Source organism: Triturus cristatus, chromosome 1_2 (genome assembly GCF_964204655.1).
Source record: "Triturus cristatus chromosome 1_2, aTriCri1.1, whole genome shotgun sequence".
Lineage (NCBI taxonomy): Eukaryota > Metazoa > Chordata > Amphibia > Caudata > Salamandridae > Triturus > Triturus cristatus.
The window spans coordinates 111,361,715-111,384,536 of record NC_140580.1 but is presented as its reverse complement, the minus strand read 5'-3'; the positions used below and the strand labels follow the sequence as shown (position 1 = coordinate 111,384,536).

The following is a 22,822-nucleotide window of genomic DNA, read 5'->3' as shown; positions in this document are numbered from 1 at the left end:
CAGAGCTAAAAGAAAATAGATTTTCAAACAAAGATAGTAAGGCCCATCCTCCTGAAAGGGCCTTTTCAGTCCTATCTACTGACATTGTGCTCTCGTGCACACTTCGGGGAGGAGGGTGAAGTGCTCACTACTTTCTCACTGCCAGAGATCCAGGAAGATTTGTTTCACCTGCCCAAACAGCGCCTTTGAACCAGGGCAAACAGTGCGAGGAGCTTGGAGTCCAAGCAAAGAGAATAGGAGAAGAGTGAGCCCAAGGACAGAGTGTGAGAAAGATGGGGTACAAAGACAGTGTTTTGAGCAGGCAGCAGCGGACAGTGTGAGGAGACTGGAGCACAAAGGGTAGTGGGGCGCAGTGACAGATGGGGTGAAGCAGCTTGGGTCTAAGGCTATGCAAGGAGCCTGTGTCACATGCAGTGGGTCAATGAAAAAAAAGTGGGAACATTTTCATAACTCGATATGGGCGTGATCAAAGGTTGTGGCTTTGAAAGCTATAGGGCCTCATTACGATGTCAGTCGGAAAAAATTCTGACCGACTCGGTCTCAGAATGGTTTCTGACCGAATCGTATTCGAGGAGTCCGGCCGACCAATTACGATGTCTCCGAACACCATTGACTTTAATGAGAGCCTTTTGAAACAACTACACAGGCTCCCATTGAAGAAAGGGGTGGGTGCGAAAAACCTTGCCACCAGTGGCGGGCTCCCCATGGTGCCTGCCACACCGTGCATGGTTGTAAAGAGGGGAACCATGGGTACCCCCATGGGCCCCAACTGAAGGCCTCGGTCAGAAATGTGGTCCGTAGAGCCGTATGAGTCGGCACCAACTGACTCAGTTTCCCTGAAACCCACTTGGACGCGAGTCGGAACTGAGCTGTAAAGTCCGAACAGTTTCCAGCCATCATAATCGGTCAGTCGGAAATGTTTCTGAGTCGGTCGAAAACATGGGTTCCGACACGGATTTGGATGAACTGAATACCGTTCGGAGCTTTTTTGACCGACATCGTACTGAGGCCCTAAGTATTTAGGCTATGCTTCGAAACATTTGTTAAAATTCCCAGCTTTTCCAAAGGTAAGTGCTCCTACAATTTCTTTTCTGCCAGTCGCCTGGTGCAGTTGTCTTTTTGCTCTTGCACGCAAAAGATTAATGTAATAATATCTTTAAATTTCACCTCCATAGCACAAAGTCTCCACTGCTTAGACTTCGCCCATCCCTCTAACTCTCGCCCATGCCCTGTATACAAGTTCTCATACCCAGCTAAATTGTGCATTCGTAGCTTACCCATATCTCGGTTTTTCTTTGTATTCCGGGAAATGGGAGTCTAGTAAAAACAAAAGATCAAAGTACCAGAATGCAAAGTGGGATCTGGAACCGAATGAGACACTCAAGACTAACAGGAAGTTATTTGTATGTATAGAAATTCACCCCTTTCCCATCTTAGAACAGACCCCCGTCACCCTACATTGACCAAGCACAAAGGACCGTATCTTTGCGGGATATGTACCCTTACATGCATTATGGCTAAAGCAAAATTACAAGCCTCGGAGTGCAAAGAGAATGCAGGGATGGATGAGGTACCCAGACTCCCTCCTTCCTTCCTTTCAGATACTCTAGTAGTGCCAAGTCAAGAAAACACCGCATCATCTGCCTGGAAGTACATAACGCAACAGTCTCCGAGGAATGAGACATCTAAAGCTCTTACACAGCTCCTCTACCCTGGTCTGCAGCAGACATTCCTACAGCAGTATTAAGACACCCACCCACAGAGGTCCTGTAGTGCACGCAGCTTTCACTCTGTTGCAACATCCACATCTCTTACATCCCTATCCATACTCCACTGTGCACTTGTATATCCTACACTGACAGGGCTCCCAGGAAGCCCCTCGGTTGTTACTGTTGTTGGATGCACCCCCACTCATTCCAGTAAGGAGTTAAAGGGGGCTCCTCTGTCTGCTGAGATGGTTCAGGTAAGTAGCGCGTCTGCGGCATAGATCTACTCCAATCACAGATTCAACCGCTTGAAATACTAAACCCGGCAACTATTATTTTCATGTTTCATGTGTTGTTAAACGGTGCTTTGCAGTCACCGGTGCACAGCGGTGTGTGCAGTCCACAGATCACCTGTCCCCGTCGGCAGAGACAGCAGGAGGCTTCATTTCATGTTACACCTCAAGACCATCTTTTAAGTCAACAGAACTTTGCTTCTAAACCCATTCATATAATTCTAAAATGAAAGCTTCAAGTCCCAGAATGCACAGCGCGGTTAGCTACAAAGCCCAGAAACTCGCATGCCGTGAATCCCCTCGGCAGCTGCGTCAGAGTGAAGCGAGCGCAGGTTATTTGTGCGCACATTGTAAAGCCTGGTTTCCCCTGTAGGCCATTGTTCTAAACTCAGTAACATGGATGGGGATGAGTGTGCCTTCGTTGCAGGAGTACTTGTAAGCTGCATGCCTTGAAGTCACGTACGATAGCTGGGAAGCTTACATTACAGTTTGGTTTGATTCTCTTCAGGACCAAGCTTGTCTTCTACTCCTCAAAAAAGACAATATTAACAAGCATTGGTAATGCAGCGGTTTCGCCTATGTGATGAATAAGAAGCTGTTTTTATCAAACACCTTCCGGGACTAATGAAAGAGCTCCCTCACAAGTATCGTGGGAGTTGAGAGGATGTGCTGCAGGGGCCGGAGCTGCTGACTCGAGAGCTGGCATCCTTGTTTGAGTCTCGGAGACGCAACATCCTATGATTTTGGGCAAATCACTTACTTTCTCCTGCTGATATGTTGCGCTATAAAAATCTGCTGCAAGACGAAAAAGCATTAAGAGGTAAAACTTAATGGAAAAAATAGTTCCACCAACGCAAATGTTAACAGTATTTCGACAACAGGAAACTAATTAGAGAATCAGATGAAGAACAAGCATTGGTAAATGCAGGTGAATATCCTACAGCCAATAGAAATGGAGTAAAAGTAAGTGGCAAGCACAGAAACCAATGAAAATCCAGGAAAGAGTGAGGGTAGGATATAATCCCCTTTTAATCTTATATTAAAAACAATAGATTTCACGAGCACAACACAAGCGATGTGCAGGCGAAACCTAAAAATAGCAACACCAATACTTGTTTGTGGAGCTGAGAGGCAAGAGTGAGGAGCGCCACTACTAAGCGCCAGCCTCTCTCTACAGCTCCATTAAAGGACTGCTCACGTGGCAGAAAGTGTGAAGTCGCGAGGCACAAAGCAGACATTGTAAGGAGAATGGTGGATAGTATGAGAGGTCTCGGGCACAGGACCAGGCGCCGTTTAAGGAGTGTTTCTTCAGATAAGCTACACTGCAAAATAGTTCAAAGCACAAGAACAATGTGAAGCGCTTGAGCGCTCCTCGACTGACAGCGTGAGGAGCTCTGTCACGCAGAGAGACATTGTGAGGAGTTTGGGCCTTCTTAACAGAGACTGTGAGTAGCTTTGGGTCACCTAGGCCTACAGTGACAGTCATCTGTGACCCAGTCACGGACAGTGTGAGGATTACGGCAGGGGCGTAACACAGGCCCCTGCATCCCCCGTGGTGCGGGGGGGGGCCTGAGCTGCAACGGGCCCCCTCAGCAAGGTACTTAGGCCTGAGCGCTCTGGATTAAATCTGGAGCAGGGGCCCCTCCGTGCATATTGCAGGGGGACCCCTTAAACTTTCGTTACGCCACTGGATTACGGGGCACATAAAGCGGCAGTGTGTGCAGCTTGAGGTTCCATATGTATAGTATCTCAGACCTACCCTTAGGCAGAGATGTTTTGAGGTAGGGGCAAAGTGGACTCTGGCCAAGGGCCCCAGACTTACAGGGGACCGCCTGAGAGTCAGCTCTGTCCTGCAGAGAGTCTTACCCTGATGACCTTCAATAATTCTTAAACAGATTGTTTAAAATACTGTTCCATTTTTTTAATTTTTTTATTGTGATTGATGTGGAAGTCTATTACAGACATTTTGCAGAGAAATGCTATGTTTATGTTTCATGCAACACCCCAAAAAAGTTTCTTTCAGATCAAAACAGGACCTCACAGATAAGAAATGGGAGGGTGTCACAGTGATTATTTGCAATAATATTAGTGAGCAGCTACTGTTTTACAATTTTGAAAACACGTGATCTATCTGAATATTAGATGTAACAACTTTAGCATTGTAAATTGGTTCATAAATTTAAAGCTGTTCTGAACAGGGGCCCCTAAAATATGTTCGGCCAAGGGCCCCACTAAATCCTTAAAATGTTCCAGCCCTAAGGCACCTACCTATGTGGTGTGGGGGCACAAACACAGGGTGTGAGGAACTTATTGAACATGGAAAACATGCGTGGGGAGCTTCTGTGCAGATAGCAATCAGCGTTGGTGTTTAGCCTGAGTTTAGGCACTAGACGTGTTGCCATGTAATATAACGGAGACATAAACAAATAAAGGGGCATATTATCAAGACAGGCGATAAAATTATCGCCGCTTTAGCAGCAGAAAACTGCCGCTAAAACGGCGATAATGGGCTTGATAATATGCTCTATGGAATTCAATTGAAGCTCAGGTTAGATGTCCTTCACATCTAACATGGGCTTCAATTGGAATTCCATAGAGCATATTATCAAGCCCATTATCGCCGTTTTAGCGGCAATAATTTTATCGCCTGTCTTGATAATACGCCCCAAAGTAATTAGCCTAGGGTCACAAAATTCGGTCAGGTATGGAAGCCATGATTGTGGACAACAACTAACTACCAGATCAAAACTCAAACTGAATCCGTGCCCTCCAACTCGATGCTGGCTGGTTTCTAAAATGAACGCCAACAGTGCACCAATCAGAGAGACCCTGCGGCACGCCTGCCTGTGGCTTCTTGTTCAGCGGGGTGCCCCTGTCCTGTGTAAACAGTGCTTGACATGGCAGCATAGAACTGCAGGTAGTCGCTACCTCAATGTAACGGTTACTCCCTGAGGAGCGCAGGTACTCTCCCATTGAAGTATTGCACACCTGCTGTAAGCTGCTGGTGGTACTCTCCAGTGCAGGTAATGCGTACGGCAGAGCTTTCCAAAGTATGTGTCGCGACACGTTACTGTGTCGCCTGACCTTCGTGGGTGTGTCGCGCAACAGGAGCCTTGGCCCTCGCAGTGAGGGCTTGAAGGCAGGGGCGCAACGGAATTGAGCTCAAAGAGCTGTCTGTGTGTGCGCGCGCCCAGGCTGAGACAGCTTCCCACACACACAGACAGCTTTGAGATTATCGCAGCCGCACCCGGGTACTTCACAGGTCTTTACAAGACCATTAACGAGGCTTTGTTTTTTTTTTTCACCCCTCCATCTCCACATGGCGAAAGGGACAAATCCTTTGTTTGTCACCGGTAACCTTTGCCGACTGTCCTGCTGCGTGGATATTTCCTTTTCTATGCAGTGCAGGAGAAAAGAAGTTTGTTTATTCCTGTCACCTTTCCCGACCCCTGCAGCAGTTTATCACACCAGGCTGTGACACAGTTTGACTAATAAAGTAGGTAGGAGAATTTGTCACTATTTGTTTTTCGATTTAAAATGTGCACAGGACCAGCAGGACACATACTTTGTGCGTGCTTCATTTAAACAATTTTTTTATCATTATCATGACCGATGCAGGATAAAATAAGACAACACAACATGCCCAGATAACGCTGGTGATTAATGATCCTGCTGGAGGGCAATCGTTTGTCTGTCCGTAGTTTTTAAATGCAGATCAACTGTATTTTATGTGGAAGCTCAGTGGGTTACTGCCTTTGTCACAGAGATCCTTGTGCTACTTGCAGTTCAGAAGTTACAATCCTAACATAGGACAGTGACCAATGAACTGTCACCAAAGAGCTGCATACAAACATGAATGGTGTAGTTAGAACTTCGCTTATTTTTGTTTTGTGATATAGTTAGAACTTACTCAGTCTTTCATTATTCTAATGTTGCTGAAATGAGTATGTTTGGGCAGATATACATTTTTATCAGTAAAGCTGACCCCCATGTAATACTCTTTAAATCCTAAAGTTGTTTCCCCACACCAAACCCTCTTAAAATATATTGCCCACCAGCATGTATGACGTGATTCATACACCTTGTCATCCTCATTGGCTTATGTGACATTCCCTGTAGACTGATTTACATACTTGTATGACTCATTGTCTCTGTATAATGTGTGCGTGGTGTAAAGTACTGACACACTACACTGACATGAGTAGCGCTATACAACAAATGAAATGCATATGAGAGAGGGTCTACGTAAAGATGAGGGGCACTGTTGGAGGGTGGCAGCGAGGGAATCTGAGGAGGAGGTGGTGGTGGGAGGGGCTATGGAGCAATGAGGGGCACTGTTGGAGGGCGGCAGTGAGGGAATCCGAGGAAGAGGTCATGGGGTGGAGGGGGGGAGCTAGGGAGAGACGAGGAGCACTGGTGGAGGGTGGTAGAGAGGGAGTCTGAGGAGCAGGTCATGAGGGGGAGGGGCTACAGAGAGATGAGGGGCACTGGTGGAGGGTGACAGTGAGGGAATCCGAGGAGGAGGTCACGAGGGGGAGGGGCTATGGGGAGATCAGGGGCACTTGTGGAGTGTGGCAGTGAGGGAATCCGAGGAAGAGGTCAATGGGGGGGCCATGGAGGGATGAGGGGCACTGTTGGAAGGTGGTAGTAAAGGTATTTACGGAGAAAGAGGTTATTAGTGTGGCGCCAAAAAAGACTTTCGCATCAGCGCTAAACCCGGCCCTGTCATGGCCTTTCTGTTTTTGTTTAATTAGCAGTCTGGTCATACAGGCTACTGTGGAACATACTTTAAAGTGCGTGCTAATTATATTTACTGCTTTATTCAATGTTTTAAGTTTGAAGGTGATTTTACTATTGTTTTTACCGGGAAAAATGAAAGTGGAGCCCGATGGTGCCTGATATGGGGCTAGGGCCCAAGGTCAGCTGTGAGATAAGGTGCACTGGAGAGGAGTAGTGGATAATCAAGCCTGTAAGGGAGTGCGTTGCAGAGTCCGGGGTCAGGTGGAGGTAGTAATGAAGAGGGATTCTCCCTGAAGGCTCGCTCAGAGGGAGCCCGAGTAGTGTCAGTTGCCTGATACTACCACCTCAGAAACCTCCTTTTCCCATCAAAGGAACATTTCATAGAAAAAACACTTTTTGAGAGTGATAATATTTAGAAAGAGATTTGGAAAAGAGTGCGTTTTACTGGGCCTTGTAAGACTAAGAAGAGATAAAGGAGGGCACTGAAGCAGGCCTGCCTAGACATATATGCGACAAATCGATCCCGCAGTGGCCCCCCCAAATGCACCCTTGGCCCACCCAAATAAAAATTCCTGGAGCCGGGCCTGATCAGGATAATTAAATAAGAGGTCGCAGGCCATGGGGCCATTTTTACCAGCCCTTTTCTACCTTATTCCATGTCCCTCTCTCACTTACACACACCCAACACCCCAACCCTTTTGGTTAAGACATGTCATTAAACAATCCCTAACGCATGGCTAATGCAACATGTTCACTGCTCTTTAGCAGTTACTGCTTCAAGCTGTTTCAGGCAATACTCTCACCCCTGCACACTGCTGTTTACAAAAAGCTGAACTAAACAACAGGCTTTTCCCACTGAACGATGAGTTGAACAACTGTATTACTTTTACCAGGTAATAACCCGACAAAGCAAAATGACAACTATCAATTATTTAACAAATCCTCTCAATTATCTCACAGCTTTAATGACTGCCGCTGAAAACAAAAACTAAAAATCAATATTAGTCACTGCCAGTAGCACAAGAAACCAAACATGAAAGTTATATGTTTGTTTAGCAGGTCTATCGTAAGTACATTTGAGCTCATTACAATATTTAACAAATTAGATTTTGCTTCGGGGTTGTGCAAAAAAATTATGCAACCCGATGCAAAATCAGGGCCTTAACATGTATTTATTTTTTTAAATCCTGCCACAAAGAAACTGGCAACAAGGAGAAATGCGGCAGTAAATCTGTTCTACTCAACTGGTTGCAAAGTCTGTATTTTAAAATATCATGGGGTTAAGGCACCTGTGGCAGAGATCTTTGTGTGCTCAGTAAAGCTCGGGGAATAATAATAATGGTAAAATAACTATTTGCTGGAGAGGTTTGTGTTTTGTCTAGTCCCAGTTTTGGATCAAAGTAGCATTGAGGGTTAATAGGTCTCCTGGAAAGCACATTATGTAACGCGCAGATGACAGATTTTTATTGTATGTAAATGGGCAAGTGAGTTAGCGCTTTGAACACAGAGATCCTTTTGTTACTTGCAGTTCATACATTGTAATTCTTCTAATATAGCACAGTGAGCCAAGAAGGACATGTGGCTCCTACACCTTGTAACTCTCCCCATCTTATGTAACACTCCCTTGATTTACACACATCATTTATTGTCAATGTATAATGTGTATGTATAAAGCACTCTGACACTACAATGGGATTAGTAGCACTATAGCGCTGTAAAAGAAACAAAACAAAATAGTGGCATTTAAATTGTTTGTGTAAATACTGGGACAGACTAACAAATCTGACATTCCTACACACATGCATATCTCTTATATAAAAGGACTGAACAAAGTCAAAAGCATGCCTGCCTCTTGTGTGATGTGATGTGATAAGCTATGTGCCTTTGTTTCTCCTCCATTTCATTTAGATGTGAGGCTCCTGATAGCTCCCAGCCTGGATACTCCAAGAAAAGGAGACCTGATGGCCCCTTAACTTCGACTTTTGTTATAGGCCCAGCTGGAATCTGATAAGCCCCTTCCCCGTCTGTACATTGCTGCTTGGAACAAAAGCAAACAATGTGCAGGCACTGTTGAATGTGTCCCGGTGTCTAAAAATTGCACCAAGACAAGTTTACCATATTTCTGTGGGGCCCAATCTCATAGCAGGGTAGACTGCGATCACCCTGTGAAAAGAGTGGATAGACTCAGTCTACCCTCAACTTGTGCCCGGTCTACTACATAGTGCCAAGAGATGCATGTGCATCTCTTGACGCTATGTAGCAGCTATTGCTCATTTTAGTAATGATGAAGTTCACCTGTGTGCCCTAATACTGAAAAGCGAGGGCAAGAGATCTTTGCAGTGTAAGTTAGTAGATAGGTACATAGTACATTTCCTTTACAACGAACCATGAAGCGGTGTTTAGGAAATTATTAATATGCTAGTTAAAACAGGTGCATTTAGAAAACTGAGGCCCAAGCTCCTAACTAGCAGGAAGGCCATTTATTTTCTTGATCTGTGCGTAAGTGGATGAGCTCAAAGGGGTAAGTACACATCACTTATCATTTTGCTGGCTCGGTGAGTGAGGTGAATAATAAAGCCGATCTACAAAGAAAACGAATCAACAGGGTTGGGGCGGGCGGGAGGAGATGGAGTGAGTGAAAACACCAGCACTCGTGTGGAGTGCTCAAAGACAAAGAAAATAGTAGCTCCTATAACGGGAGTAGTGGAAGGACGCAAGCACTTGGTCCATGTTCAGGGGGAGGGTCAAACACAGGAAGAAGCATGACGCTTTTATGCTATGGACTAACGGGAACGACGGATATGAGAGCACGATGGAGCAAACAAGTGGTAAGGCAATGGGCGGGCTGAAGCCCACAGATTGAAAACATGCTGTTCGAGACAGCACATGTGCAGCCTAGACGGGACCTAAAAAAAAAAAGACAGAATATGACAAACAAGGCCAACATGCTTAAAGTTGATTATTATATAATAGCTCACCAGCAACTTAATATTTGGCCCAATACAGGAAATAGGTTTTCTTTTGATAACGTGGCGAAACAAAACTCCACAACCCAACCGACAGTTGATCTAATGTACTGCCTTGTTTTTTTTAACTGGGAATTATTCTAATTTGATTCACATGTTTCTTTTTAGTATTTAAGAAGGGAGAAACGTTTGCCAAAACCAACACTCAATATGCTGTGGGGGTGCCCTTTTTGTGCTGTAAATCACTGGGGCATGTGTCGATGTGTGCATGATTATATTCTTGTTTCAGGCACAAACCTAACCTTACTCCCTGTTTTGCCAGTCACTGTCTTTGTTAAAAACAGATTCACAATTGCTTTATTAAACCTTCTTGCTTTCTCCAATTTGATTGAAAATGCACCATTTGCCCACTATTTTTTAAACCCCCCCGAACACCTCTGTGGTGATTCCGGCTCACTCGCTACGCTCGCTCGCATTACCGTGTCACTAAAGCAGGAATGTCAAAAAAGTGTGTCACCAGCATGAAAAGTTTGGAAACCTGTGGCGTACGGTAAAGTGCTCGCCCTTTTAAAGTGCTGAGCGCAGAATGTGCGACATAATCTTAGGTCCAATTACATGTCTTCCCCTGGCACACACTGAGCGGGGTTAACAGCTTCCAAATCACGAAAAGTGAGCGTGAAACAATTACACGCTCTTGATGATTACAAGCGAGCCATTACTCACTGCAAGAAGTCGTGCTGTAATCCCACAGACACTGCCTGCGTCGCCTCTTGCTACCTTTGCTGCAAACCTCGTTTTCCTTTGTAAACAAAATAACGCTAATCAAGCTGTACCAACCTGAGAAGAAAAAGAACTTGTTTTTCTTTTGTTCTGCATGCAACGTGAATCAATGAGTGTCCTGGTCTAATGTATTTAATAATAATGTAAACCATTTAAAAAGCTCACGCCACTCACTGAATTGTCCCTGGATGCTTGACTAACAGAAACCTATCACAGGGACAGCTTAAATGATCCAACATCCTGCCGCAGGAATTAAAATGCACATCCCTAGGCATGGCTCCAAGGTTCCAAGTGAGGCCGCAGCCACAGCCTTTACAGTTGAAGGCCCGTTCCTGCACAGCAGGACCGCTTCATGAGTCCATCCCGCACCACCCGTACTGCAACAGAAAACAAGCATTGGCATAGCCAATAGGTCTCGCCTTTGGGACCTTATAAATGTTTAGCCATGCAACAGTTGCATAACTAAATACTTATAAGGTCCCAAAAGCGAGACCTATTGGCTATGCCAAGCGGCCCTGCGGCCGCGAAAGTGATCGCGATCAAACATCAAAGCGGCCCTGCGGCCACGAAAGTGAAAGTAATCGTGGTCAAGCCCGCGCGCCCGCGCACATGCACTGTAGCTCTAGGCTGGCCTGGTAGCACTTTTTGGAGCCCTCTCAATAAGTCTCGCCAGACCAGCGCATGCGCTGGGTCAGGCGAGACCTAAAAATCATGGGGCCTACAACTTTAAGTGGAATGTGAAACTTAGGAAACAGACTGAGGTCTGCAAATCAAATTTTAGACTTGTTGGGTGAATGTAGAGGTGAAAGCAAATTGTTCTGTTGTGTGCATCTCTGCTTGGGGGGAGGGGGTTCAGCGCGTTGCAGCTAGGCCTACTCAGTTCCTTGTCCCGAGTTATTTACCAGACATAATAACCGCTAGGGAAGGGTGTAGCGACTCACACAGGATCTCAAACAGGATTATAACCTTGTTTCTGAATCTCCTAGTTGCACTATGGAGTATAACGCTGTACTGTGCAATTAATGTACTTTTTTTCATAAAAAAATATGAACTTGGCTAGACAATGTGTTATTTTGCCTGTTGAGTTCTGAGCTCTTGCTCTCCCCCACACTAGCTCCCCGAGAAACCATTCCTTTCTCGCCCTCACTACCCTGAGAGAAGAGAGCGAAAATGGTTCTCCTTGGTATAATTTGCAGACCCATTGTAGGACAGACCCCAGCACGCCAGTGGCTAACGACCTCAACCAAAATCAATGGGGCACATGCCCTGTGGTCGCTCGGATGGGAGTCTGAGAAGCATGTTGTTCAGATGAGGAAGAACCTGTGAGTGGAATGTGAGGCACCGTGACTTCATTAATTGAGTATATGAGATTAATCTCCAAGGAGATCTAATGCACTGTAGGAGTCATTTCAAAACGTTGCAAACCCTCCATAGACTTCAATGGATGTTGGAGTTTCATTGGACGAGCCCCTATCATAAGAAGAGCGGAGATCTCCAGTCACTGAGGTTTTGGTCATTTTTCATTTCCTTTTTTTATTTTCTGAAACATACAAACATTTAACGTCCATATGTCGCTGTAAAATAATATAGTTGATACGTTGTATGCCAAGATGCACTATATTTATCGTCTACAGTTCTTTAATCGTGTAGTTTGAGGTAATAAATGCTGCATGGTCTTCTCCAGGTCAGTTTCTCCCTTGTGTTTCTTCTAGGGTCCATCTGCTTCGCCAACATGGCGATCGCCATGCTCGAGCCAGCCCTGCCAATCTGGATGATGGAGACCATGTGCTCGCGGAAATGGCAACTTGGTAACAATGTCTGCTTTGCTAAAGTACAGTTTTCCTGGCACTCCCGCTCCTGAAATGAACTGTTTGGTTTGCTCGGTTTCACTCCCATGCTGACGCTCCCTTGAGATCCCGCTGCAGCGGTTGGGCTGCGCACAGGGTGTTTACACAGCTGAGCGCCTCGCAGGTGCTGCTTGCAGTCAGATAAGGTTATTTATTGTGCTGCTTTCCAACGGAGCTCTTGCTATTTGCTTTTCTTTGCTGCTTTACAGTGTGTGTCGAAGTCTTACAGCACATCTCTCAGCTCTCGAGGGGCGCAGACCTTTCATCGTGTGAAAAAAACAAGAGAAAAACACATAGGATGCCAATACTGTTGCTCATTCATTCGCCCTCCTATTTCATGATCAAATAGACCCAATAAATCTGATCTACAAATGCTTTTTTGTTTGTTTATTATTAATTATTTTTTGATCTTTTCACCTTATTTTTTATTAAAAGATTCTTTTTTTAAAGTTTTAAACGTAAACATTAATGAAAATGTAACATACACAGAAGACACCACAACATCAAACTTTGTGTGACACAAAAGTATTGTCATTGTACAATAAACATCATATCACCTTACAAACATGTACAATACATTTTCGCACCGGTTCTGTCTAATTTTTTTTTAACAATTTACATGAACACAAAATGCCTCTGAGTATTTTCTATATCGATCCTCATTCTAATTATTTCAGAGGCCCAGACCAAATGGTGTACCTACTATGCTCGCCTCATATTTACAACAGTTAAAAAACACAAAGTATTTGGTGAGCACGAATGGTATCCTATTTGCATGAACACCTATTTGGTCAGATAGTAAATGAGTCGATGCGTTTCGAACCCACTGAAATTAGTTCTCGGGTTCTCCTCAGGACACAGAACAAAAAGAGCTATAAACAAACAAACAGAGAAATTACTATAGTTGCCAAAAAATGGACCACCCCATTCAAACAATGTTCACGCAGGCCCCATTCATCCCAAAGCCATTTACCTCAATCTCCTTAAGTGAGGCTTGAATCTCCTCTTTTTTCACCATCCGGTGACACTTGCCACCAAGGACAACACAGTAGAACACAGTTTTCCCTGTGGAAAAACCAGACCAAAAGACCAAGCACTTATAGACATTAATGTTTGAGGTGAACATGGTTTCTAAAAAGTGTTTTTTTGGACATTGTTCTACAGTGTTATGCACTTTTTTAATCCTGACAGTGAAACCTACACAGTAAAGCCTTTTTTGGTATTCATTAGCCAGTTTTAACTTCACCACTAGTTTTCTCACTACTAGTTTTCTCACCACTGATTCTCTAGCACTGCTCTCTTTTACCTCACTCACAGTATAAGGAACACTACTCCTTGTACATACAGCCTCCTCCTCACTGAACAAAATCCCTGGACTCCTCCCTCTTAGTGAGGGGGTTGTAGCCCCCTTTGGAACTAGGTTTTTCCACTGGAGGAACGAACCCGATGATGAAGCATGTCACCTCTTGGTGAGTGAGGGCTCCAGTCCTCTTTCGGGATTATCCCTGTGGGGATTCAATTCACCTGCCTTGGTCTTTTGTGTTCACTACCTTCTTAGACCCGAGATGACCTCTGTGTTTACTTAGTATATGTGGAAACTTCATCTTGCTGGTCTATAAACTTTTTCCCTTTGACCCCCCCTAATTCCTGTTGTTTATATTGATAGTGTTCAACAATAACGGTTGACAGCCCACTAGGGCGAAAAACAAATGAATTCATTATACGCAATTTTTATTTAAAAGTGGCATGTTCTAAAAAGCAGTTAGAATCGGTATGCCAGTCGTACCTACTGACCGCACCTCAGAGATTTTAGTGCGTAGGACGAAATTATGCCTAAGGACAATAACGTTTTGGAATTTAGATTTTTTTTATGTTCAGATATTGAACTTAATCTATCTATTTTTCCTTTCCACATTGCAGACCATGAGTGCATTTTACAAATGTCACAAACACTGTAACATTGTAATTTTTAAGAGTCTGCACAATGCTCAACTATCGGAGTGATTGAAACTCGAAAGTCTTTTCACTCTGTTCATAGATCACATGTTTTGTTTATTTAAATCCAACTAAACACTGACACAGCCACTCGTGATCAAGGGGTTCCTCCACGAAACACTTTGAGTGTGTCAGAGCCTGTGTCGAATAAATCATCTTCTGCAACAATTGGCGTCTACAGCTTGCTGTTCTTTCAAGGAGAAATCAGAGTTGGATTTGTGTTTCGGGACACGCCGTCCTGCTGTAGAACGTCGTTGTGAAGTGTCAGGGCAAGGCGATGGCGTTGCGTTGCTCGCCCAGCTGTGGGATATCTATATATATACTGGGGTCAAACATTGTCAGTCCATCCCAACAACACACACCCGGGACTACAGCATTCTGGGAGCTGTAGTTTGCTCACGAGCTACAGGAGGTTGCCATCATGTGACAGTTGTCAGCGGATTTCCGCCTAATTGGAGAGACTCTGGACACTTTAGAAGGTGGGAGTGAAAGTCTGTTCTTGTATTCAGCTGCATCTGAGGAAGACCGAAAGGCAGAAATGCATTATGCAACAGCTGACTAATTAAAGGTTTCCCGAACGTATCCCCTGAGTGGCCTCTACCTGTTCTTTTGGGAGTGGGACGTTTCTGATATTTTGCGCCAGCCAGAGGCGCACTAGAGGCCCCATTCTGCAAAGAGGCCAGAGCATTACTGGAACCTGCTGCAGCTGCAGTTTTGCTCTGATCAAGGGATTGATAGGACTCCGGCCCACCTTGGAAGGCAAGCCCTGCCTTGGGTTGATGCGAGAGCGGCTCGTTATTAGCGAGGAGACAGATGCATTGCCAGTCTGTTTCACGACCTGGCGAGCACACGCACAACAAGGTTGGAGCGTCAAACAGGGGACGAGGGAAATCTGCCACGCAACCTTTCAAGGACTTTGAATTTGACACCCCGCGCCTTTGCCAGTAAGACATAAAGATACTCACTGGGGTCCAACATTGTCAGTCCATCCCAGCAACACACACCCGGGACTACTGCATTCTGGGAGGTGTAGTTTGCTCACAAGCTACAGGAGGTTGCCATCATGTGACAGTTGTCAGCGGATTTCCGCCTATGGGAGAGACTCTGGACACTTTAAAAGGTGAGAGTGAGAGTCTATTCTTGTATTCAGCTGCATCTGAGGAAGGCTGAAAGGCAGAAATGCATTATGCAACAGCTGACTAATTAAAGGTTCCCGAACGTATCTCCTGAGTGGCCTCTACCTGTTCTTTTGGGAGTGGGACATTTCTGATATATATACATATATATATATATATATATATATATACATATCAGCATACTCCATTCAGTCGCTCGAACATCACAGGTTACTGCAGGAAACAGAGGAGCCCGGACCACAAGTAGGTGCAAAGAAGTTTATTCCAGCCTGATTTCGTACACTTTCAGCATGACGCGTTTCGGTCCCGTGGGATATATAGATATATATAGATATATATATCATGGAGATAGGTTAGGGTTCACAATTTGAACAGCTGATGCAGAAAAGGGGTTTGGGGAAGACCCAGACATGGCCTAAGCCCAGAATTCTGAACTATGGGAATTCATGGGAGCACATGCTGGGGATTGGGGATCGGGAAGGGGTTTGGTGGTTGTTTGTTCACGTGGCCAATGCTGTCTCCCAACACCAGCACTACACTCCTCATGTGAGACAAAGGACTAGTATTTCCATTGGTCTAACCTCAGAACTGCAAACACATATGATGCTACCGCCGATATCTGCACTCTTCACATGGTCACCCAGCGAAGAGCCAATATCACACGGTGAGCACCAGGTAGATTGGAAACCCTAACTCAAAGCGAGTTTCCAACTCGTGTAGTGGTAATGCATTTTCAAAATCCATTATAAAGTTTTGTATCCTCCCAAACACTGGAAACAACTATAGCAGTAATCTACTCATGTCAGTGAGGACAATGCAGATTTTCCTAGCTAGATCTGTGAAAGAATATTACGCTTCCTTAACCTGTTCATTTTATTATTGCAGCCACAACCCACAAAAAATGCACTACCCATTAGACCCTAGGTAACAAATTGCAGGCAAATGGGAAGTGAACCCCTCAATCAGTCATGAGCTTGGTTTATGTATAATTCGTAGAATGGAAAACTATTGACTGATGTTTTTGGTCCTGTCATGAAGGTACCTGAGTACCAAACTGCCATCATATGAATGACAGGAAGACATTCTGCCCTGATTTTTTGATGGGGACAGAACTCCTCAAATGCCTTGCCAACCCTACCAGGGATTAAGACTTTGCACCTCTCAGGTGATGCATATATTGAACCTAGTAAATGGTGTAGTGCATCTGCAAAAGTAAGGTAATATGTACTTCGGTCTTGGTGTAATTGGATACCAAATGAGTTAGCACAAGACCTAAACAAATGATTTGCATTGACAATTCCTTTACAGATTATGCCCCACCATGTGAGCACTGAACACTCCAAGGACCTCATCTACACAGACTGGCATGCAATTAAGACTAGATCTTGCGAAGATGATATGACAATTCCAAGAAATGAAATTGTCTTACCACCATGCCTTCTCCTCTTGAGTATATTTGTCTATGTGTATTTTGTCTCTATAGAGAGACCCTTCCATAAATGTCTGATCTTGAGAAAGTGACCTCATCCCTATATATTTTCTATGAGAGTTCTCTTGGACTCCGGAAGTTGTAAAAATGGCCTATTCAGATTCTACAGAGAAGACAGACCCAAAAGGGTGAGACTTAATTTGGTAAACTCTAGTGGTGTGCCAATTAATTTAAATGACGCTCCTGTGTTTCAGTCAAATTGGTACAGAGATGTAGGAGCCCTTCCTACATAACTTCACCTTTAATTCTCCTGGTATAAGAACATTCTATCATTGAGATGAGCAATGACCTCCATTTTGAAATCACGGTTGATTTTTGCTCTTTTCTTTTCCATCATTTGGTCACATCTGCTCCCAAAAATCCATAGGTAGGAATGAACGCTACTCAGTGGCTCCCTCGGAATGAAGCTTTCCTGTATTCTCTTTGAGTCTCAATTCTTCGAAACATAAATGAATTGGCTGCTGAAAAAAACAAAGGTTAAAGTAACGTGGTTAGGTGTGATAAAAAAAAAATCTTTTTTCCTTTTTTTTTTTACCTCAGAAATTAACTAAAAATACAAAAGTTAAAGTAAGATTATAGTTAGGTGAATTTATAAGTGACAACATTAACATTTTGAAAGGAAAAAAAAAAACAGAAATTCACCAGTTATAGTTAGCAGAGCTAATTATAACTTTTCACCATGCACTGCTTACGACCTCACATATTACATCACTCATGACATATTCTATGATATTATTTATGACATCATTGATGACATCATCCAGCCTTCTTTCGTACACATTGCTCTCTAAACGGGTATAGCATTGCACTTCTGAATGTAAGTGGGGAGAGGAGTTGGCCTAATGGCTAGGGCGGTCGACCTCGAATCTGGGGAACTGGGTTCGAGTCTCGGCAATGACGCTGAACATCCTGTGATTCTGGGCAAATCACTTAATCTCCCTGTGCCTAACAAAAATGTAAAGCACTCTGATACCCGATTCGGTCAAGTTTGTGCTATATAAAACTCTGTAAAAAAAAAAAAAAGAAAAATAGCTCATAAGAATGTGAGGCATCAGTATTGCAATCACAGAAACAACTTCCTTAGGTGTAAAAAGCATGGGTTATGTGTCGCATTTACCCTACACCATTCACTTCATGGGTAGCTTAGTGCATATTAACAATCAACCGCTGATTTATGAGAAACCCATAATACATACAGAGTTCAATCTGTAAACAACTGTTCAGAGAAAGCCAAGTTCTTAAAAATGCTGAACGTCTGTTCTAAAACTAATGCCCTACTACAGACAGCTTTTGTGTGTATCAAACCCCTGACAGTCACCAAACCTACATTGAGAAATGAAGTTGATATGAGTAGCTAACTATAACTGATGAATTTCTATGTGTTAAGTATCGAACGTTAATGTTGTCACTAACAAATTCACCTAGCTATAACGTTAATTTAACCTGTGGGTTTTTTCAGTTAGTTTTTAAAGTTTAAAAAAAAAAAAGCATCTTTTTAACACACCTAACTATAATGCTACTCTAACTTTGGTGCTTTCCATGCATTCATAGGGTTTTTTTTAACGTAAAGTAATATTTAATTACAATACGTAAATCCAACCCCTGCCATGCACTGCCTTTGGCTTGAGTGGCGCAAGACGACCATCCAAGCAGTCATATGCACTTAGTGTGCATGAATCAGTCCTCCTCTCTGTACCACCAGCCCCGCCCCAAACCAGCCCCACAGCAACGAAAAATAAAATGATAATAACGTTATTATCATTTTATTTTGCCCTTTTCCACTAATCTGAGAGCAGTGGGGCGATGCTCCTCCGCCTTAGTGGAGGAGCCACCACTGTGAGCAGGACTTTTCTAAAATAGAATTTGATGGCACAAAAGACGCAGCCCATCCAGTGTGTCCATTTCCGGCTGATTCACAGTTCAAATTTGCCGGTTAGCCTCCTTGTTGATATTGTTGGTTCCATTGATGTTATTGGTCCTCTCTCTTTTGTTGCTGTTATGCTGTTCTTTGCATTGAGTATCCTTCCTTTGCAATGTTATTTCTACGTTTACTCCTCAGCTTTACCCTCACACACATTATAGAGCGCTGCTTGTTTGATATGCTCCTGCTGCAAAGACAATCCTTGTAAAGCTCCCTGTGGCTGATTTGAGCTGCACTCGAACTGTAGCAAAAAATCGACAAAAAAAACAAAATGGCATTATTAGGACCCACAGAAGGTTGGTTCCTATAGTTCTGTTGTGCAGTTATATAGGCGTGAGACTCCTGATTTTTTAAGCCAAAAACGGCAATATTCTAATTTTCTCCCCCCTGAAATTGCATTTGCTTCAATAGAAGTCAATAGGGAAAGCACATACCCAATATATTTTTTTAAGCTCTCCATTAAAATGGAGTGGTGGAGAAAGATAGTTTCCACAGATCCTGAAATCAACACCAAGAAGGTAAACCCAGAAAACTCAGAGTTGTCAGATCTGGACAGCGAGACACGCAGCATGGTGGAAAAAAGGATGTATGACCAGCGGCAGAAGTCGATGGGGCTACCTACCTCTGAAGAACAGAAGAAGCAGGACATCCTGAAGAAGTTCATGGAGCAGCACCCCGAAATAGAGTTTTCCAAGGCTAAGTTCAACTAGCATCTATGCCTGAAAGAACACAAGGACCTGAAATTGAGGAACAGAAGCTGTGCAGGACATGGATCTGTAACTATCCCCTGACAGCAAGGTTTCAAGTTTGCACCTGCAAAGCAGCCTGCAGGCTGTTTACTGGCATTGTGCTGACGTCAGCAATATGGCCGATTACGCTCATGCTCCGGTGAACCGAGCTGCTGTCCACAGGGCCAGTGACTGACGGAGCAACTGAAGCCAAACGCTGATGGAGGCCGCTTGTTCAGGGTGTGACTACTCCCCGCTATTGAGTGGACGGCCCTAAGCCTCATCTATTCTGCAAGATGGTAGTATGCTTTGCTGGGGTGTCCTACATGTTACAATAGAAACTGTGGCCAGGAAAAAAAAAAGCTCTCCCTCTTACCTGTTTTAAAATGTTGGCATGTGTGTGTTATTGTGCTTCTCAGCCATTCTTTGTCTGTAAGCGAGTAGCAGGTCACTCGCTGTCTTTAATCTATGGCGTAAGTGCAAAAGTTTAGAAGATTCAAGTTTTACTTCACAAGGCAATTAGGAGCTTCCCGCCCTCGCAAGTTAAACGAAAACATAAAAAGAAAAACACCAGTTCTAGATTTGATATTTTCACCGGCACCTTTCTGAATTTGTTGCAATACTTTCTTCATGGGGAGCTGCTAACCTTTTCCTCGCTTATCACATTAAAAAAATGAATTTCGTGTTATTTTCCACTAGCAACTTCCAAGCCTCCCTGATTCCTTCAAAAGATCTGTAACGTAGCCCGAATCCGGTCTCATGCCGTGTGGTTGTCTTTGTTGACCTTTTGCTCCCAATCACCCACCCACCCACCCATCCATCCACCCACCCATCCATCCATCCATCCATCCAAATCTAACCTGCCAACGCAAACTCTCCATCCTCGTCCCTCAACCCATTCTCCACTCATATACCACAATATCTCCCCCTATTTGGTGTTTACTATCCATCCATGTGGCATCCATCAACCCACTCTCTTTTTTTAATTTTCCGTCAATACCAATATTCATCCATCGATCCAAACTCCATTCATCACCCATCTATCCATCCAGAGACTACCATCTGTTATTCGTCTAACACCATCCGCCCTCCGACATCACCCATGCTTTAAACATGCTTCCACAGACAAGTCATCTGATCACATCATCTGCCAGCACACACCATCCATCCACTCATTCACACCGTCTGTATGCCCAGGGCACCTTGCATCTACCCACACACAAACATACATATTTACACAAATCATCAGTCCACACAAATTCACTACCAATACACATATATATACCTACCACTCATTCACCCCACAGACACTTTCTCTGTCTGGCTGCACACACCATTCACCCCTCTACAAACTCTGCCCTCAATCCATCTATCCGCACAATGCCATACAATCTATCCGCTGCTCACCAGTCACCATTCACCACTTATTCGTTTTCATCTATCCATCCACCGCCTACCAATTCTGGATTCTTTCATAAATTAACAGGTCTCCATACTTTTCTCACCACTTACTGTTAATCTAATCCCCATCCATCTCTCTACGCCCATTCACTGTTCTCCTTACCCTCCGTTCGCCATTCCACCTCCCTCCCACTGTCTGTTATTGCTGCTCCCTCCCTTCCCCCTACCCCGCATCTCCCTTGTGTTGCTTGAGCGGGCTGCTATGCAACATGGCTTAAAGAAAATAAAGCACTATAATGCTGTCAACTATGGCCGTGTCATAGTCCCTTTTTTAATCTTTATTTTAAGCCATGTTGCACAGCAGTTGTGCTGGTGTGCAATATGTCAAATAAAACATTGACAAAGCCAATAGAACTTGCATAGGCGAAACCTATTGACTGTGCCAAAGCTGGTTTAAAAATACATTGCATTTCGCTGCTGCCAGGCCTTTAGCTACAAAATAGAGCAGCAGCCCTCCTAGGATGTTTATCTTTGCTGTTGCTAAGAATGGCATGTTGGTGAAATACAAGATGATTTCTTTTTAATGCATCTAACAAAAAATGAATAGTTAAAGACTGCATTGTATACTTTGTTGTTTCTAATGACCTTGCTTGTTTCCATTTTTGTGCTACACAACTGGCTAAAAAGAGCAGAAACAGAGAAAATGAAGAAATGTCTGTTTTTCTCTCCAAAATCAACTTGCTTCTCTCTTACCCTCGTCTTTCTTTATCTCAATCTGACTCATGTTTCTGTCTTGGCCCTTGCCGCTCCCTTTCACTTATTACTTATGCTTAGCAGCACTCTCTTCACTTTCTGTCTTGGCTCTCTCTTCCTTTCCTTGTCCATCTTACTCCCAGCTTCTCTTTAATTCGCCCTTCTCCCTAGCACCTCCTCCTCTCTTGCCACTGAGTCAACCTCTGCCACTTTAACTCGCATCTGCCCCTTTTCTTTTTTAATTCTGTCTCCCACTGCCTATAATATTTTCTACATTTAATGTCACATGCATCAACAGAAGGAATTGCGATTCCTAAATAGCGATTTTTAAGGAATAGCTATTTAGGAATCGCAATTCCTTATGCATGTAGTAATTGCAAAATAAATTGTGATTCCCAAACATTAAGGTAATGTCACTCCATTCATGCCTATAGGCTCATAGGAATTTATGGCAATGCATTTGCAAATTGAGATTACCAAATTGGTAGACGCAAATTGCAAATTCAATTCCAAGGGTGCCAGGCGGGCCTAAGGCCCCCCCTGATGCACCCCCAAAAAAGGTAAGTATGCACATGTGTAGCACACACATGCCCTAAGGGCATGTGCACAGCACACCACTTTGAAAAATGCACTTTTGTGCATTTTTCAAAGCATGCGCAAATTATCATCTACTTCAAGTTGATGGTAATTAGTATTTCCTAAATGCACAGTGTGCATTTAGGAAAGGCTTGATGTATCGCAATGAGGGAAACGCAAATTGCGATTTCCCAAATGCATTTCGCAATTTAGGTAATCGCAATAAATTGCGATTACATAATTTGCGAAATTAAAGCCTTTGATGTATTGGAAAAGGCCTTTTTCCGGTCGCAAGCAGGCCGATTCTGTGAATCGGCCCGTTTGCGACAGGGAAAAAGCTTGATGCATGTGGCCCAAAGTGCCTAATTTGAGTTGGTGGTGTATGGTGTTCGGCACCGGCATTTAGTGTTAACACCGCCTCTTATGACAGACAGCCACACGGTGGAGTTGTTGTCTAACTTTGAGATTAGCGCAAAATCAGTTGTTTAATC

The 22,822-nt window shown here is 43.9% G+C and overlaps 1 protein-coding gene across 2 annotated transcripts in view; it reads left to right on the top strand.

The window, feature by feature from the left end:
• SLC18A2 (solute carrier family 18 member A2) overlaps window positions 1–22,822 on the top strand; it is a 379,609-nt gene that overhangs the window by 302,293 nt on the left and 54,494 nt on the right. For both annotated transcript variants that reach the window (XM_085603098.1, XM_085603106.1), the window contains one exon: window positions 12,198–12,293. In XM_085603098.1, coding sequence (XP_085459224.1) covers window positions 12,198–12,293 — 96 coding nt within the window. The remainder of the gene's footprint in view (window positions 1–12,197; window positions 12,294–22,822) is intronic.